The following is a 19,415-nucleotide window of genomic DNA, read 5'->3' as shown; positions in this document are numbered from 1 at the left end:
GCCCTGTGCTGGGGTGGTTATTTTCTGGCAATGGTTAGCTTAAATTGAAAACATTTCAACCATTTCCCAACTAAACAGACATAGAAATGTATACAGTTTAAAAAAAAAACAAAAGCAGTGACTAGTGCTTTAATGATTAAAAAATAAGTCTAACTCCAAATGTGCCATTCTGTAAATGCTCTTCTTCACTCTTTAGTGTCCAGATATATTCTCTCCCCCACCCCCCCCCCCCCCCCCCCCCAAGTTGCTGCCATTACACTCGGTCTGTCCTGAATGTGTCTTCTATCGTGGGGTCAGCCAGAACCAGATCGGGGTCACTGAGCATGCTCAGTCCATCTAGGCTAAGTGGTTCGATCTTTAACTCGTCGTCCAGTTGGAACTGGGCGTCGGTTTCGAAGGTGATATCTGGAACACCGGCCAGCGCACTGCTGATGTCCTTGGACAAGCTTGGCGGGGAGTCGCCTAAAGTGCAACAGAAGCAGAATGAAGTCACGGAAAGGAAGATGGATAGCATCCTAAATTTACAAATCGTGGTGACTGTCTCGGTTCTCAGCTGAAGGTTGCTGGCTCTCACCGGGGTTCTAAAGGCACCGATTGCTCTACAATACTCGGCCCAAGTGACCAGTCTCTTTACCCAGAGAGTGGTGAGAATGTGGAACTCGCTACCACGCGGAGTGGTTGAGGCGAATAGCACAGACATGTTTAACGAGATAAACACGTGAGGGAGAAAGGAATAGAAGGGCGCGCTGACCATCTGATCAATAGGTCAGGGTCGTGTTAGCAACTACAGGCCGATTTCGTCAACATATCACCGTCTGGCTACAGTCTGCGGTGCTCAGTGGGAGTTAAACGCGAGATAAAACCAACTTTCTCTTCCAAAACCCTTGGGCACTAAAAGACAATTGGAAGCATTTTCTTTTAGCACTTGGAATCTTCCAGTAAAATCCCATGGAAGCAGATAATTCCTGGCAAACGTTCCTGATCTCATTAGTATTGGGTGAGAGGGACATAGAATGAACAACACAGAATGAATGAATGAATGAAACAGGCCTTTCGGCCCAACTGGTCTATGCCAGCGTATATGCTCCACCCTCATTTATTTGTCTAGCTTTTCCCAGCCCACTGTTAGCGTTGGGTTGCTCACCTGTGAGAATGATGTTGGGGATGTTCCCGGTGCAGGTGGAGTACAGGAGGTTCTGTTTCAGCTGCGCTTGGTCCTGTAGACTCCCGGTCAAGCCCACCACGGAGGCCTGGGAGTAGTGCAGGCTGGACCCCGGGTTGTAGAAGCTGTTGCTGCTCATTGGCATGGTGTTAACCGGGCTTTCCAACATGTTGAACTGCTCCAGCTGGGGAGGGAGGGAGGGAGGGAAGGGAAGGGGGTAGAACAAGCTTGAGAATTTCACCTCTGATGTAGAGGAGTGCGGGCTGGTTACTTACTCCACACACAGCGTACAGCAGGGTTGTCCAAACTAAAGCCAGCGGCATCCCAGCCCACAAATCCCAGGCAACTCCGTACTATTTGGGCTTGCATATCTTACTCACTGGTCAGTCCTGTTTGAATTTTATGGGCTTGGAAGTTGGGAAAGAGCTATTCTTGGCACTTTCACTTCACTACTGGACAAATCCGAAATCAGAACTTTAGGATGTGTCCTCACCCAACAGGTGTCTGCAGCTCGCGATAGCAGCAGATTAATGGGGACAGGGATTTAAAGTTTATATGTTGCCCCTAGGCTCCTTGGAATGAAGACAAAAGCTTGGACACTCCTGATATACAGCATCTACTAAGAAGCTAACCTGGACCAGTGTATTTCTGTACTCGGGCATCAGAAATTTTAAACTGTGACGGAACATGGATTCAAGTTCGGAAGATGGGGGTGGGGGGGAAGGGAAGATGAAAAAGGTACTTTCAGGAAACTTCAACAAAGCTAAGAAGATTACAGTCTGTCGAGGGTCACGGCTAAAGGGGAGATGGGCCGCCTAGGGTCACAGGTGGGCTGTCGAGTACCATGTGATGGGAGGGTGGGCTGTCGAGGGCGACGGGTGATGCGGAGGTGGGTTGCCGAGGGCGACGGGTGATGCGGAGGTGGGTTGCCGAGGGCGACGGGTGATGCGGAGGTGGGTTGCCGAGGGCGACGGGTGATGTGGAGGTGGGTTGCCGAGGGCGACGGGTGATGCGGAGGTGGGTTGCCGAGGGCGACGGGTGATGCGGAGGTGGGTTGCCGAGGGCGACGGGTGATGCGGAGGTGGGTTGCCGAGGGCGACGGGTGATGGGGAGGTGGGTTGCCGAGGGCGACGGGTGAATTGGAGGTGGGCTGTCGAGGGCGACGGGTGATGCGGAGGTGGGTTGCCGAGGGCGACGGGTGATGCGGAGGTGGGTTGCCGAGGGCGACGGGTGATGCGGAGGTGGGTTGCCGAGGGCGACGGGTGATGTGGAGGTGGGTTGCCGAGGGCGACGGGTGATGCGGAGGTGGGTTGCCGAGGGCGACGGGTGATGCGGAGGTGGGTTGCCGAGGGCGACGGGTGATGCGGAGGTGGGTTGCCGAGGGCGACGGGTGATGGGGACGTGGGATGCCGAGGGCGACGGGTGATGCGGAGGTGGGTTGCCGAGGGCGACGGGTGATGCGGAGGTGGGTTGCCGAGGGGGACGGGTGATGGGGAGGTGGGTTGCCGAGGGCGACGGGTGATGGGGAGGTGGGTTGCCGAGGGGGACGGGTGATGGGGAGGTGGGTTGCCGAGGGCGACGGGTGATGGGGAGGTGGGTTGCCGAGGGCGACGGGTGATGGGGAGGTGGGTTGCCGAGGGGGACGGGTGATGGGGAGGTGGGTTGCCGAGGGGGACGGGTGATGGGGAGGTGGGTTGCCGAGGGCGACGGGTGATGGGGAGGTGGGATGCCGAGGGCGACGGGTGATGGGGAGGTGGGTTGCCGAGGGCGACGGGTGATGGGGAGGTGGGATGCCGAGGGCGACGGGTGATGGGGAGGTGGGTTGCCGAGGGCGACGGGTGATGGGGAGGTGGGTTGCCGAGGGCGACGGGTGATGGGGAGGTGGGTTGCCGAGGGCGACGGGTGATGGGGAGGTGGGTTGCCGAGGGCGACGGGTGATGGGGAGGTGGGTTGCCGAGGGCGACTGTTGAAGGGGAGGCAGTTTGCCGAGGGGGGGAGGTGGGCTGCCGAGGGTGTCAGGTGAAGGGGACGATGGGCCATTTTATAAGCAGCACTTGTGAATCTAGTTGGTGAAAATGGAACAGTGGGTTTACAATTACTGAAGGGGAATGTACTGCTCACGGACTGATGGATTGTCAGATGAAGAGTGGGAAAATGTAAACACCATAAGTCCTTGATTCTTGTTGGTGGATATGATGAATGAAGAATGACAGGATGATGTCACACTGCGATTACTAAGATACACCACTGTGTAAAATAATTAGCATACCATAACCCGATCATATTCTGACATCCCTAGACTGCTGTGGATCTCCATAGGCCTGTTGATGGCAAACTTCCATACCTGCTGTGACAATGGCTTGGCCGGCCTGGCAACCAACTGCTGCTCAAAATATGGATCACTGAAGATGTTATCCATTGTGTCATTCTGTCAAATAGCAACAAAGTGGGATAAAGAACAGTTCAAGCAAAAAGCTTTGAATAATATTTCACCTAATCCACTTCCGTCTTAGCACAGGAAGTAAAAGAACCTGCATTCGATTACGCAGCATTGTAACAGTCTGGTCTTCACCTGTATTGCCTGAACTAATTTTTTTAAAAATGTATAATATTTATGCAATGTTAAATTCAGCTGGTTATCTTAACACTGTGCTAGTAGAGATAAATCCAGGCTTGTTACTATTGTAATTTGGAATTATAATTAGTAAACAAAAGCAGGATTGTACAATCTCAAGTATTTCATGCCATTGCGATGCAATGGTTCTTTTATGACAATCAAGGCGCTATCTTATTCCATTTACCCAGCAGGGGGCTTAGCTAAAATAAACAATTGTGTGCCTAGGGGGCATCTCATTCGGTGACTGATTAATGGTTGGGCAGGCCAAATCCCCAACAGCACTGACTTAAAGCAGGTAACTGAGAAGTTTCTCTCTCTTCCAGACAGAGAATGAGCTATGTCATGGGCAGGCAGCAGCGGAAAGTTGTTGTATTTTAAAACTGAACCAGCTAGCTTTGGAATACCTTAGCTTGAAAGTTGGCCTATGACTAGGGTGTCAATAATGCTGCGTCATTACTGTGTTGAAATCCCTCCATGGCCTCGCCCCTCCATATTTCTGTAATCTTCCCTACAGCTCCACAACTCTCCGAGATCTCTGCGCTCCTCCAATTCTGGCCTCCTGGGCATCCTCGATTTCCATCACCCCACCATTGACGGCTGTGCCTTCTTCTGCCTAGGCCCTAAGCTCTGGAATTCCCTCCCTAAACCTCTCTATCTCTCTCTCCTCCTTTAACATCCTCCTTAAAACTTACCTCTTTGGCCAAGCTTTTGGTCACCTGTCCTAATATCCCCTTATGTGGCTCAGTGTCAAATTTTGTTTGATAACACTCCTGTGAAGCGTCTTGGGAAGTTTTACTATCTTAAAGGCGCTATATAAATGCAAGTTGTTACCATTATTTATTTTTCATAAAATGAGCAGTATAGGAAATTCACTGATCTCACCATAAAAACTTTAAACCGTTCATTCATCTACTTTTTTGTAAAATAATCCAGTGTGTTGGTAGAGTACATATCAACAGAGACCGAGAGGTGAGCTTATGAAGCATTTTGCCTAGAATTCTATTAAATCTAATCTGATTCCAAAATTTGAAGGAGATGGTATCGATAGTTTTTATTGAGGTATTTGAGCTGGTAGCTGGTCACCATAAATGGAACAAAGATATATGGGCAAGTTATCTCGTGACATCAGTTAGCGGTAAAACACTCCTGGTGTTTTCTTGTGTTTATCCAGTGGACAGTATGAACTATTAATGTGAAAATATGATGTGCGCTATTCTTGATGTGTTTGATTTAATGCCTGAAACCTGCAAGCTAAAATGAGATTAAGGTAAAACTGCACAGCACATATAGATAATTGGTTATTGACCTAAAAGATATTTGGAAACTATCTAATGTAAAATAAAAGGAGTTAAGAAACCCCAAAAATGTAACAGAGACCTTATAAAAGTGTATGATATAGTAAGTGGAATAGAAAAGGTTAATCCATTTTAAGTTAAATCACAACTGCAGGATAAGAGAAGGTAGCTATAAACTGGCAAAAGGCAAGTTCAGGACTGGTGTCAGGACTACTTTACACAAAGAGTGATTAACACCTGGAATGGTCTCTGGGGAGGGCGAGTGAGGCTAAAATTCTGATGTCATTCAGAAGCCTTGTAGACACTGTGATGGGAGGACTGAAGGTTGCTTACGAAGGGCGAGCTAAATGGCTTCATTCATCCGCACTTATCTTTGTGTTATAAAACTTTACAAATATTTTGTTAGTCCGCTTGCGTTATAGACGAGCAACGCTGCTCACTGTTATCCGCAATAATTGAGTACTTACACTGGGTGAGTGCAGCTCTATTGGCGGTGGCTGAGAGAGGTGATGAAGAGGAGACACTGGCAATTGTCCCTGTGGCTGCTGGGACTGATGCACCGGCTGCTGGGACTGGTGCACCTTCTGCTGGGACTGGTGGTGTCGCTGATAGAGCGGATAAGGCGGCAGGTGTTCCATCGTCACATTACTCGTATCCAAAGCAACTCCCTGCGAACCAAAAGGCAGATTTAGACCGTGTGTTGGGGGTACAACGGCCGGCTTGGCTCCCAGTTCTGTGCAGAGAAGCTGAAGGCAGCGCTCTTCCACCACACAACCCAGACAGTGTTAACCCTGGACACACTCCGAGTGTTGTTCTTATTTCTGCTTTGAACATTTCTCAAACTGGCAGCACTTTTAAATGAGAAGCATCTGTCTCTCCTCTTTCCCTTCTTCATCTGCCTGGCCGACAATTGAGACAGGGCTGGTTCAGTGAGGCCAAGCTGTCAGGGAATGATTTACCTCTCAGAAACACGCTGCAACCTGTAATCGGTGCCTCCCTGCTCAATGGTAACGGAGAAAGGCTCAAAACTCCTTTTTGCCCACCCTCTAGTTTACCTTAAATTGGAATGTTAATTAGATTGCAACAAACAAGGCAGCATTTTTTTTTATTCGTTCATGGGATGTGGGCGTCGCTGGCGAGGCCAGTATTTATTGCCCATCCCTAATTGCCCTTGAGAAGGTGGTGGTGAGCCGTCTTCTTGAACCGCTGCAGTCCGTGTGGTGAAGGTTCTCCCACAGTGCTGTTAGGAAGGGAGTTCCAGGATTTTGACCCAGCGATGATGAAGGAACGGCGATATATTTCCAAGTCGGGATGGTGTGTGACTTGGAGGGGAACGTGCAGGTGGTGTTGTTCCCATGTGCCTGCTGCCCTTGTCCTTCTAGGTGGTAGAGGTCACGGGTTTGGGAGGTGCTGTCGAAGAAGCCTTAACGAGTTGCTGCAGTGCATCCTGTGGATGGCACACACTGCAGCCACAGTGCGCCGGTGGTGAAGGGAGTGAATGTTTAGGGTGGTGGATGGGGTGCCAATCAAGCGGGCTGCTTTGTCCTGAATGGTGTCGAGCTTCTTGAGTGTTATTGGAGCTGCACTCATCCAGGCAAGTGGAGAGTATTCCATCACACTCCTGACTTGTGCCTTGTAGATGGTGGAAAGGCTTTGGGGAGTCAGGAGGTGAGTCACTCGCCGCAGAACACCCAGCCTCTGACCTGCTCTTGTAGCCACAGTATTTATGTGGCTGGTCCAGTTAAGTTTCTGGTCAATGGTGACCCCCAGGATGTTGATTGTGAGGGATTCAGCGATGGTAATGCTGTTGAATGTCAAGGGGAGGTGGTTAGACTCTCTCTTGTTGGAGATGGTCATTGCCTGGCACGAATGTTACTTGCCACTTATCAGCCCAAGCCTGGATGTTGTCCAGGTCTTGCTGCATGCGGGCTCGGACTTCTTCATTATCTGAGGCCTTGTGAATGGAACTGAACACTGTGCCATCATCAGCGAACATCCCCATTTCTGACCTTATGACGGAGGGAAGGTCATTGATGAAGCAGCTGAAGATGGTTGGGCCTAGGGCACTGTCCTGAGGAACTCCTGCAGCAATGCCCTGGGGCAGAGATGATTGGCCTCCAACAACCGCTACCATCTTCCTTTGTGCTAGGTATGACTCCAGCCACTGGAGAGTTTTCCCCCGATTCCCATTGACTTCAATTTTATGCGGACTTGGAAAGGTTTAAGTATGATGCTATTTGTTTTTCTCCTGAAAGCGTTGGCTGCTTGATTCCACAGGTATCGGCTGCACTGTGAATCCTTGTCCCAGTGCCCATTTTTGATATGTGAACTTAGAATATGAGTGTCAGCAGCTATTGTACCAAGCCCCATCCACACTTTCCAACCAGGGCTGCCTGGTAGTGATCAGGAGCAGGAAACATGGCTGATCTTTTCCCCAGGGCACTGAGGCTAAGTCCCTTCTCGTGCTCTGGCTGAGATCAGATAACTTGGCACTGGCGTTAGTATTACACCATAGTTGTGCTGTTATCACTAATGGGGAAACCTCCTGTTACCAGAACGCAATTCTACCCCGTTACACTGGAGACTGGTTTGAAGGAGTTCACACTTACTTGTGCAATTGAAGACAGCGTCGGTGACATTGTTGGTGAGAACTGTTTGCTGAGAGACCTTCGAGACTCCATCCCTGGCGAGAGGGTCAGAGGACTGACCGGTGCCCGCCGTCGCCGCGGCGAGCTGTTCAAGGCAGTTGGGATGGATGGATTGCTTAGCGACGACCGTAGCGAGGAGTGGATGGAGGGGTTGCTGAGGGAGTGGTTGTTTAAAGGAGACTGTAGCAGTGAGTTGCTCAGTGAAGCCTGTATCGACGGGTTACTCAGAGAGCTGTGCAAAGAGCTGGACAGACCTGGAAAAGAAAAAAAATCAAAAACTGAAATGGCTTTAATAATAAATTCATGAAGATCTGGAATGTGCTGCCTGAAAGGGAATTGGAAGTAGATTCAATAGTAACTTTCAAAAGGGAATTGGATAAATACTTGAAAAGGAAAAATTTTGCAGGGCTATGGGGAAAGAGCAGGAGGGAGTGGGATTAATTGGATAGCTCTTTCAAAGAGATGGCACAGGCATGATGGGCCGAATGGCTTCCTTCTGTGCTGTATGATTCTATGATGCTAAGAGTTTAAATAAATATGGTTGTGCAGGGCAAGAACTCAACTACAATACTCCACACACCGGCTCTGTTGGCAAACATGCTCTCAGTGTAGAACTGAACTGTACAAAGCATTAAAGTTCCAGGTTCAATCCTTACTGTGCACTGAATTAGCTGGCAGCAAGGATACCGTAATGACCCTCAATATCCCTGGACTCCCAGGGTGGGTGGAACCTGCCAGGGTTCCCAATCTCTATCCAGTGACCTGTGCTGGAGAAGGCCTGTGTGTGTGTGTGTGTGTGTGTGGCCATCTGGCTGGACTGCGATATCCTACATGGTCTCTGACTGGGCTCACCCATGGGGAGCGCCCACTCAGGTGAGATGGCAGAGTGTCGCTGTTGCCCAAAGAACTACACCCCAGCACAAAGTCATCCTGACAGGTCACCAGGCTATACGATTCCAGGGGGGCAGCAATGCCTGATTTCCTCGATTCTCCCCCACATTTTTGTTGGGTAAGGGTATTAAGAGTTATGGAACCAAGGAGGGTAAATGGGGTTAAGATACAGATCAGCCATGCTCTAATTGAACGGCAGAACAGGCTGGAGGGGCTGAATGGCCGATTCCTGTTCCTACATTGTTACATCCACCCAAGGTCACTTTCCAGGAGTCGCTGGATAACGAGTGCTATTCCTGGCTGATCTTTTCCGCTTGTTACCCCAGGGGCTCGGAGACCAATTGCAGTGGCAGAAGCGCTGCCCTGGCTGAGGGAATGGAACCAGACCCCTTCTGCTCTGTATGGGTGAGCAGTACTCTGGGCGGTACCTGTGTCCATCAGACCTTGTGGTGAGCTGGTGTGTTAACAGTTCTGCTTGTAGGCAAATCCCTACTGGCACTCGAGGTAACTGTGTGGTGACTAGCCTCACGTACTGAGGGTTTAATGCGGAAATGCTCAGACACCACCCAAGTATTGCTCCCCGATTTACCTCGTCGTGTCTCCTACTCTTTTGGGGGGGGGGGGGGGGGGTTCTTGCACGAAGGGTCTAGACCCTTCATCATCGAAGAAGATGCGCTCGATAGTTAAAGCAGCGTAATTACACACTCGATGCACGAAGCTCGCTCGGTGCCTCTCACCTGGCGAGTTGCTGATGCCCAAGTGAGTCATGGTGGCGGTCAGGTTGCCGGTGCTGTTGCCTCCGCTGATACCAGGGAAGGCGGTGTCCTCGGGGTCCAGAGGGGTTGGCAGAGGCGAGGGGAAGTGGAGGTTCGTGAGGTCGGGCAGAGAGCCTCCTGTGTTTAGCGAGCCTTGAAAATGTGACAACCCAACATTCTGGTCCGGGGATGGATAGATACTGGGAGGAGGGAGTCACAACAAAACAAATGCTAAGTTTAAAATCGAAAAGCTTGCATTTATATAGTGCTGTCACATCTGAAAGCACTTCACATATAAATTACTTTTACAATGAAATGCCTACATAACAACAGTCAACTGCAGCAGCTATTTTGCACACAGCAAGATCCCACGGACATCAATGAGATGAACGAACAGTTGATTTGTTTTTGGTTGAGGCAGAACTGTTGGCCAGGGCACCAGGAGAACTCCCTGCTCGTCTCTGTATAGTGCGCTGGAATCTTTAACATCCACCTGACCCACTGCGATTTAACATCCGACCCGAAGGGCGGCACTTCCGACAATGCTGCACGCCTACTGTACTGTCCCTCCGACAATGCTGCACGCCTACAGTACTGTCCCTCCGACAATGCTGCACGCCTTCAGTACTGTCCCTCCGACAATGCTGCATGCCTTCAGTACTGTCCCTCCGACAATGCTGCACGCCTTCAGTACTGTCCCTCCGACAATGCTGCACTCCTACAGTACTGTCCCTCCGACAATGCTGCACGCCTTCAGTACTGTCCCTCCGACAATGCTGCACGCCTTCAGTACTGTCCCTCCGACAATGCTGCACGCCTACAGTACTGTCCCTCCGACAACGTCACTCGCCTTCAGTACTGTCCCTCCGACAACGTCACTCGCCTTCAGTACTGTCCCTCCGACAACGTCACTCGCCTTCAGTACTCTCCCTCCGACAACGTCACTCGCCTTCAGTACTCTCCCTCCGACGTCACTCGCCTTCAGTACTCTCCCTCCGACAACGTCACTCGCCTTCAGTACTCTCCCTCCGACAACGTCACTCGCCTTCAGTACTCTCCCTCCGACAACGTCACTCGCCTTCAGTACTCTCCCTCTGACAACGTCACTCGCCTTCAGTACTCTCCCTCCGACAACGTTACTCGCCTTCAGTACTCTCCCTCCAGCAACGCCGCACGCCCTCAGTAATCTCCAACAATGTCACATGCCCTCAGTATTCTCCCTCCGACAATGCTGCACGCCCTCAGCACTACCCCTCCGACAGTGTTGCACACCCTAAGTACTGCCCCTCCAACAATGCTGCACGCCCTCACTACTGCCCCTCCAACAAATCTGCATGCCCTCAGCACTACCCCTCCGACAATGCTGCATGCCCTCAGCACTACCCCTCCGACAATGCTGCACGCCCTCAGTACTGCCCCTCCGGCAATGTTGCGCGCCCTCAGTACTGCCCCTCCAACAAACCTGCACGTCCTCAGCACTGTCCCTCTGACAGTATCACACACCCTCAGCACTGTTCCTCCGACAACGTCACATGCCCTCAGCACTGCACTGTGGTGTCAGCCTAGATTATACGTTCAAGTCCCGAAATGGAGGCAACAATGTTACCCACTGAGCCAAACTAGCACTAACAACAATGCATCCAAAACAAGAAATCCATTATAACAAGCCCCACACGCTTCGAACTGCAAGAATAAATAGGGCACAAACTTAAATGGTTTTAAACGAAGTGTAATGGGGTTACTGGCTGTTATGGAATGAAACCCAAAGACTTTTTCATAGTCACTCTACAACAATGTGAGGTGGTTTCAGCATTACGTCTTTGCACATGGTGTGGTGCAATTTTGACACAAGTTTCCCAAATCGAGTTTAGGTAAGATGTGTCAGACCAGCTCCAGGTGTCCTGGACTTCACTAGTAGAATAACGACATGTTCCAATGTAACCTGTTCAAAGGAAAGTCTAAGAAATCCTCCCAGACCCGTCTGTCCATCCGGCTCGCCAACAAATTTACCGGATATTTCGAGGCCGGTGAGGGAACTTCCGCGTCTACATAAAGTGCAGAACTTCATTGTGCCTGGTGAGAGAACAATGCAGAGCTGGTGCTATAACTCCGGTCTGCCAGTTCCCCATTGCTCTTGGCAGGTACTTAAACATAGAAACACAGAAAACAGGAGCAGGAGTAGGCCATTCGGCCCTTCGAGCCTGCTCTGCCATTCAATATGATCATGGCTGATCGTCTATCTCAAAATCATATTCCCGCTCTCTCCCCATACCCCTTGATGCCTTTTGTGTCTAGAAATCTATCTAGCTCCTTCTTAAATATATTCAGTGACTTGGCCTCCACAGCCTTCTGTGGTAGAGAATTCCACCCTTTGAGTGAAGAAATTTCTCCTCATCTCAGTCCTAAATGTCCTACCCTGTATCCTGAGACTGTGACCCCTCATTCTGGACCCCCCAGCCAGGGGAAACATCCTCCCTGCATCAGTCTGTCTAGCCCTGTCAGAGCTTTCTACGTTTCAATGAGATCCCCTCTCATTCTTCTAAACTCGAGTGAATACAGGCCGAGTCGACCCAATCTCTCCTCATACGACAGTCCTGCCATCCCAGGAATCAGTCTGGTGAACCTTCGCTGCACTCCCTCTATGGCAAGTACATCCTTTCTTAGGTAAGGAGAACAAAACTGCACACAGTACTCCAGGTGTGGTCTGACCAAGGCCCTGTATAACTGCAGTAAGACATCCCTGCTCCTGTACTCAAATCCTATTGCAATGAAGGCCAACATACCATTTGCCTTCCGAACTGCTTGCTGCACCTGCATGTTTGCTTTCAGTGACTGGTGTACAAGGACACCCAGGTCCCTTTGTACATCAACATTTCCCAATCTATCACCATTTAAATAATACTCTGCCTTTCTGTTTTTCCTTCCGAAGTGGATAACTTCACATTTATCCACATTATACTGCATCTGCCATGTATTTGCCCACTCACTCAACTTGTCTAAATCGCCTTGAAGCCTCTTTGCATCATCCTCACAACTCACAATCCCACCTAGTTTTGTGTCGTCAGAAAATTTAGAAATATTACATTTGGTTCCCTCTTCCAAATCATTGATATATATTGTGAATAGCTGGGGCCCAAGCACTGATCCCTGCGGTACCCCACCAGTCACTGCCTGCCACCACGAGAAAGGCCCATTTATTCCTACTCTCTGTTTCCTGTCTGTTAACCAATTTTCAATCCATGCCAGTATATTACCCCCAATCCCATGAGCTTTAATTTTGCACATTAACCTCTTATGTGGGACTTTATCAAAGGCCTTCTAAAAATCCAAATACACCACATCCACTGGTTCTCCCTTATCTATTCTACCAGTTACATCCTCAAAAAAACTCCAGTAGGTTTGTCAAACATGATTTCCCTTTCATAAATCCATGTTGACTTTGTCTAATCCCGTTGATATTTTCTAAGTGTCCTGTTATCACATCCTTTGTAATAGACTCTAGCATTTTCCCTACTACTGATGTTAGGCCAACCGGTCTGTAGTTCCCGGTTTCCTCTCTCCCTCCTTTTTTAAATAGTGGGGTTACATTTGCCATCCTCCAATCTGCAGGAACTGTTCCATAATCCATAGAATTTTGGAAGATGACAACCAATGCATCCACTATTTCCATGGCTACCTCTTTTAGTACTCTGGGATGCAGATTATCGGGCCCTGGGGACTTATCGGCTTTCAGTCCCATTAATTTCTCCAGCACTATTTTTTTTACTAATACTAATTTCCTTTAAATCCTCCTTCTCACTAGACCCTTAGTTCCCTAGCATTTCTGGGAAGTTATTTGTGTCCTCTTCCGTGAAGACAGAACCAAATTATTTGTTTAATTGCTCTGCCATTTCCTTGTTCCCCATTATAAATTCTCGCGGTGTTTGTATGAACCACACCCTAAGCTTAACTTGAGTAACGGTACTGATTCCACAGCCTTTCAACCAATAGCTGTCCCTATAATATTAGCATTAGGTGTATTGGAGCACAGATCATATTGTACCCTACAGGTGGGGGATGGACAGAGGCTGGGGGAGGAACAAAATATTCAAAATTTCATTGCAAAACTTGCTGCTCTGCAGCATCTTATCACATCTCAAAACACTGCACGTGTGAATTATTTTTCCAGCAAAGTGACTAGTATTACGTGGGCAAATGCAGCAGCCATTTTGCACACAGCAAGATCCCACACACACATCAACGAGAGGAATGGCCAGCTAATCTGTTTCTGGTGGAGGGAGGAATGGTTGGGTCAGGACACGTAGCAAGCCAATCTCAAGGAGACCAAATCAACTCACCTGATGCCAGGGACTTCACAGGACTTGGGACGCGATGACAAGGACTGTACCTGAGGAACAGAGCAAGCAAAAGATAAATCCGTATCATTTTCCGTGCCCGAGGTCTGCGAGAGGAATGTCGCCAGTTCAACATTTTAGCCGCGACGGAGAACAACCCAACACCTGCGTGTAAAAGGTGCAAGGAGAAAAGGTAGTAACACTCCTGCTTGTCCTAACTTCAGCGAATCGACCAGAAAAGCAGCATGCACTTTAGGTCCTTGATTTGCATGAAGTCTCGCTCAGAGTCCCTTTCTTAATGCTGTTTATTTCAGGGGAAATAATGCTGGACAGAGTTCGGGTTAGGATTAGCCACAAGACAGGGGAAGCAGCAAATAAAAACACACGCACACACACACACACAAGTGGAAATCTGAAATAAAAACAGAATATGTTGGAAACACTCAGCAAGTCAGTTTGCATCTGCACAAAGAGTCAGGTCGGCATTTCTCTCTGTGTGTCAGATACCGACTTTCCTTCTGAGTATTTCCAGCATTTTGTGACTTTATTAAAAAATTTGTAGGATCTTTAAAATCTAACTTTTTACATCCATTGCTGAGGCTACCTGTAAAGAATTAGTTTCCGCCTTTGTCCAAACACTTCTCGTCCCCTCAACAACTCCTAACTCTCTGTAAAGCTCGGGTACTGCAGCCATATCTGGGGAGGCACATCCACCAGCCAAAACTCTTGGGACATAGTAGGCCATTCAGCCCCTCCAGCCTGTTCTACCAATCTATTAGATCACGGCTGACCTGTACCTCAACTCCATTTACCCGCCTTTGGTCCATATCCCTTGATACCCTTACCTAATTTAAAAAATGCTCGTCAACAGATAAATGATTCCTTCCTTATCTCTGGCCTCTAACCTCTGTCTTTATCATGGTCCTGCTCGTCTCCTTTCTTATTAAATCAACAATAATATACTTACTGTTCTTCTCGTCCCCCAACCCCAAATCCTCCATTTCCTCCCCCCTCCATCCTCACTGCACTGAAACCAAGACTCATTGCCAATTCTTTCTCAGTTCAAAGCTGGAACTCCTTCCCTCTCTCGGTCTTCCTTTCCTCCGACATTCTACAAGCTTTTAAAACCCAAGCTTGGCGTCAACTAGCCACTACTTCCTGATTTACTTCATCTTCTCAACTTACTTGAGTGTTGTCCTGCCCTCTGGGTCTTCATCTCAGATTCCCCCAACAGGGGGGGGGGAAACTAACAAAATTCATTCGCAGATGCTCAGAGCAAACGTTAATACGTTATGTTTGTAACCCCTAACGGCAGAATTAAAACTGGTGGTTCACTAAAAAAAAAACACTAATATTTCACAAGTGTTTTTGCAAGTTTAATTTGTGTAAAATTCGAGTCCTGCCACAGCTGAGGAGTCAGCGTCGAGTGGGAATGGAATGAAGGAAGCTACACAGGACATGGAATTGTGGATTCCAAAAGAAAGATGCAGAAAATAGAAGCAGCGGTGATGTTTTGCTAAAACCGGTTATGCTGCAATCTGCCACTCACCTTCTTTGCTTCCCACAGCTGTTTTGGTAAAGGTTTGTTCAGCTTTATGAGACTGTCTTCACTTGTCAGGACCGGGAATGAAAAGACTGAATAAAAAGCAGTAATCTATTAATAATGCAATGAGGATGGTGAAAAATAAGATCGGAAACCAAAAAAAAAAACTTTTAAGAAAAATAAAACCAAATGATTAGGATAATAATGAAACAATTTCATAATCGAACATTGAATCGATTACTGAAATAATTAATCGATCACTACATCGATTAACTAGAAGCCCAGGCTCCGCCTGATGTAATGTTGATACTTTATTCTGGATGAAGTGGGAAGCTTAGCCTCGGGGAACTTCACAAAGTATCAGCGCTCCTTTAGTAAATTATTTACAACGTCACACGCAAAAAGAACCAAACAATTCTTTAAAGGGGAAAAAACAACCCTGCTGTAAACTTTTCAGGAACGGGAATCTTCTGCGAGTGCGGTCAGCTCAACAAGGAATGATGACGAGAGCCCAACTACAGGAACCTGGCAGATCATGGCTGCAGCTTGACAGGAAAGTGATCTGGGATAGACAGGGTTCTTTCGGATGAAAGTAAGCTCTAGGTTTTGCTCTGTTTTTAAAGAATGAGATTTCATTTGTGTTTTAAAGGTGGCCGCTCAATGTAGTCTGACTGCTGCTAGCTGGAATTTAAAAAAACGCACATCCTTCTGGTGAAGGGGCAGTATTCCTGAAATGCTGCCCTTTGCTAAATTATGGACCCATGGGCACTGGCAGTCCTCTATACTAATTTTCTCCAGCTCTGAGCCTGGGCTGTGAGAACTGGACGGCTGTTGGATCATGGCGGGGGGAGAAGGGGCATCACAGAAGGGCTCAATCCTGTCCTTATCTGTGCACGTTTCAGCAGGATTTACTGGTCATTGATGGCAAAACGGGAACCCTAGTTGATTTTTTCTCCTTCCTGACCCAGGGGTGGATGATGAGATCAAGTGTTGCAACCCCCTGCTTCCACTCTGGCGGTAAGCAGCTAACACAGCACAGAAGGGAGATGGGACCTGGGCTCTTCCTGTGGGTGGGGATGGAAGCCAGAACATACCTGGCCAGTTTGCTTCAGTACCGGACTGGGGGGTGCACCGAGGCGTCTGGGGAGTTATGGGAATCATATTTATTTAAACACTTTTTAAATTTTTTTTTTAAATGAGCAGAGATGGCTGACTTTGCACAGAATTCAGATAACGCAGGCAATCAAAAAAAAAATCAAAGTTTGAAAGATTCTACAGGCCGGCGTTTTGGGAATGATTCATTCTGGGTCTGTCGCCTGCTTAAATATTCACTCTCTCATCTGATAAATTTTCATTTGTAAGCCGCTTTTCACGTCAAAGTGACTCAAAACATTTTTTACACAGCGAGTTACTTTTTGAAATGTGGTGGAAGTTGGTATGTAGGCAAACAGATCGGTGGCAATCTTTATTATGTTGTATTGTTATGACCAGAGGGTGCTGGCACCTTTACTCCACTTGTTGGTAACAAGATGGATTCAGATGAAGGCCCTTCTGCCACTGGATCTCATCCTTACAGCGTGCCAACCCCACCAACTCCCCATTACCCAATCCATTTCCCCAGTAGCAAGTCCCAGCTCTTCATCACCCCGACATCCAGTAACTGAAACCGATTAAAGTCACGGTCCAGGAGTGAGTTAACAAGCAAGCTCGAAATTGGGACCCAACCATCTGAATCTCAGGTCCTGGGCGAGGATTCCTTTGCAATATTTCCAACCCTTGAAATGACTCCAGCTGTCACATGAACTTGCAACGCAACGAAGCCGATTAGGACTCACCGTCCCCAAGACTGTCCATTTCATCGTAAAAGTTTACTGCAAAAATAAAGAGAACACAATCACATACCAGTCTCACCAGCCAGCCAACAGTAAGCACCTCAACAAGGTGAACGAACCCCAGCTACAGTCTGACCTTTCTGGAGCTTCATAGAATTACAAATTTTATTCTAGTGAAATATCCTAACACACTGGGCTACAAATGTGAGAATAAAACGTCTTCCTAAAAATTCTCTGACTCCCTTCTCTCCTGACGATACTCTAGCTGGGTACAGTTTCATAGGCACCAGCAGTCCTCTGGCACCTCACTCAAGAGACCATTCTTCATGTGTGACCTTGAACAGTGATTGCCGGCAGGCTATTCCACCATGAAAAGCACCACGGCCCGAGCCCAGCCCTGCCTTCCCCCGATAACCACAAGCACGCAGACCAAGATCGGGAACTCCGGCTGATCCCACCCATCACCCCCCCCCCCCCCCACTAACTCTGGGACATTGAGGCACGTCAAACATTCCACCAGCGTACAGAGCGCCAGGAGAAATTCCGTGTGATCTCACCATTCCGCCGGTCCTGCTGTGGAAACAGCTGGTTCCCTCCAACAAAGGCGTCCTGCGGATTAGGATTCAGAGCGCTGGTGTGCAGAGCAGAGTCCGAGTTTGTCCTGTAGAAGTGATGAGGACAGAGAGGGGACTTTATTTCATTTTGTTTATTTAATTTTAAATTAGAGACAGGCCTCTATAGACAGGTCCATTTAGGCAACGGGTGGGAGAGGACACAAGATGTTGGATGATAAAACGTACACACATCTCTTAGTGACTAAATCGTAAATAACTACTGCATTGAAAAACCTACCAGCAGATTTTTTAAAAGTGAACACATTTCATCTTGCCCATCACTAAACTGTCTCGGTTACGGAGGGGTGGGTGGGAGTTTGTTAGACTCCATCTAATTATTATTCCAATCTATTTAATTTGCCACTGTACACTAACCAGGTCTACAGACAGCTCACAGCATTCCCGTTTAAACTCATTTGTTGCTACAAGCCCGTACTCAGTGCTGTTCCCATCATTGCTCTGTGTATTTCTGTCTTATTACAGGAGAGTGGACACAGCACTAACTAGGCACCACGGCAGCATGACTCTCCCTCACCTCCCACCCACCTCGGCCCTGTGCAGCTGAATTTCTGATCTCACTACTGTCGTGACTGAGAGCCAGGAGCCTCCCAACGGTCAGGGAGAGCAGAGCCGGCAACACTCGGGATTTTGTTAACGACGCACTGATTTTTATTGTGTTAATGTGCACGATTCACGGGGATCGAGGGGAGAATTCTCTCTCTCTCTCTCTCCCCCACCGTCGGTTCGATCCCATGAATCGTGTTCATTGAACAATTGTGACAAAACCTAGGCAACAAAATTGATAAATTGTTAAAACAAAATTTCTAAATCATTAACAAAATCTCGAGTATTTGGAAAGTCACCTTAGGCCATTCTTGAGCTTCTTGCAGCCTGTTCTGAGCAGCACTGGCTTGGGAGCAGGCTGGGGTTTGGTAGGTGGCCAGGAAGGGGAAGGGAAAGGGGAATAAAGAAAATAGGGAGATTAATGCTCATCCACAAGAATTAAAAATAACACACCGTTGCTATGACAGAGGCCTACTGATTTCTGGGAGCACAGTCCTTCAATGACCCAGAACTCGAACAGCAGGAAATCCTACTGAAGGGAACGGGTCGAAATTCTAAAGGCTGAGAGAGCTCGAGATGCCGTTGAGGAATAAGATTGTGAAAATGTGTCACCTGCTGAGGGCCGAGATCAGTCTCAATCCAGGCGGTTTCTCCTCACTGCACCATGACGGGACGCTCCTTTACAGAGTAGAAAAAAGGGACACAAACAGAGAGGTCTTGATTCACTTTGGCTCTCCACCTACGAGTGTGTTAGTGAGAGAGAGAGAGAGAGAGAGAGAGAGAGAGAGAGGAAAAGGGAGACAGCAGCGATCTAGTGCGGTCTATAGGTTATCAGGAGCGAAGGGAATCCGAGCGAAAGAAATGGCAACGTCAGGCGTGATTTGTTTTAAGGGAGAACATTTGTGCACATCCGGACTGCACAGAGATCGATGAATTAGGCGCGATGACACCAGCACCCAGCATTATCCTCAACAGCACTATTTTTATTATAAAAATGAGTTCCCCCCCCCCACCCCTTTCCTGAATGTGTCGCTCGGTATAGTCCCACAGGGGTCTGTAGCCCTCTAGGACCCTGCCTAAATTTCCACACTTACAAATGAACGTACAATAAGAAAGGTGAAAAAAGACCATTAGGCCCACCCATACTCACCATACCCATT

At 48.3% G+C, this 19,415-nt stretch overlaps 1 protein-coding gene across 1 annotated transcript in view; it reads right to left on the bottom strand.

The window, feature by feature from the left end:
- Nucleotides 1-226: 226 nt before the first annotated feature.
- crtc3 (CREB regulated transcription coactivator 3) overlaps nucleotides 227-19,415 on the bottom strand; it is a 73,761-nt gene continuing 54,572 nt past the window's right edge. The window contains exons 5-15 of the mRNA XM_067973454.1: nucleotides 18,868-18,933; nucleotides 17,635-17,738; nucleotides 17,081-17,116; nucleotides 15,252-15,337; nucleotides 13,706-13,755; nucleotides 9,351-9,568; nucleotides 7,684-7,976; nucleotides 5,542-5,742; nucleotides 3,432-3,590; nucleotides 1,145-1,346; nucleotides 227-462 (exon numbers count right to left, since the gene is read on the bottom strand). Of these exons, the coding sequence (XP_067829555.1) occupies nucleotides 254-462; nucleotides 1,145-1,346; nucleotides 3,432-3,590; nucleotides 5,542-5,742; nucleotides 7,684-7,976; nucleotides 9,351-9,568; nucleotides 13,706-13,755; nucleotides 15,252-15,337; nucleotides 17,081-17,116; nucleotides 17,635-17,738; nucleotides 18,868-18,933 (1,624 nt within the window). The 3' untranslated portion in view covers nucleotides 227-253. The remainder of the gene's footprint in view (nucleotides 463-1,144; nucleotides 1,347-3,431; nucleotides 3,591-5,541; nucleotides 5,743-7,683; nucleotides 7,977-9,350; nucleotides 9,569-13,705; nucleotides 13,756-15,251; nucleotides 15,338-17,080; nucleotides 17,117-17,634; nucleotides 17,739-18,867; nucleotides 18,934-19,415) is intronic.

The sequence above is a fragment of the Heptranchias perlo genome, chromosome 38 (assembly GCF_035084215.1).
Source record: "Heptranchias perlo isolate sHepPer1 chromosome 38, sHepPer1.hap1, whole genome shotgun sequence".
In the NCBI taxonomy this organism is placed as follows: domain Eukaryota; kingdom Metazoa; phylum Chordata; class Chondrichthyes; order Hexanchiformes; family Hexanchidae; genus Heptranchias; species Heptranchias perlo.
The sequence above is the reverse complement of the archived record's forward strand: the minus strand, read 5'-3'. Positions and strand labels throughout refer to the sequence as shown.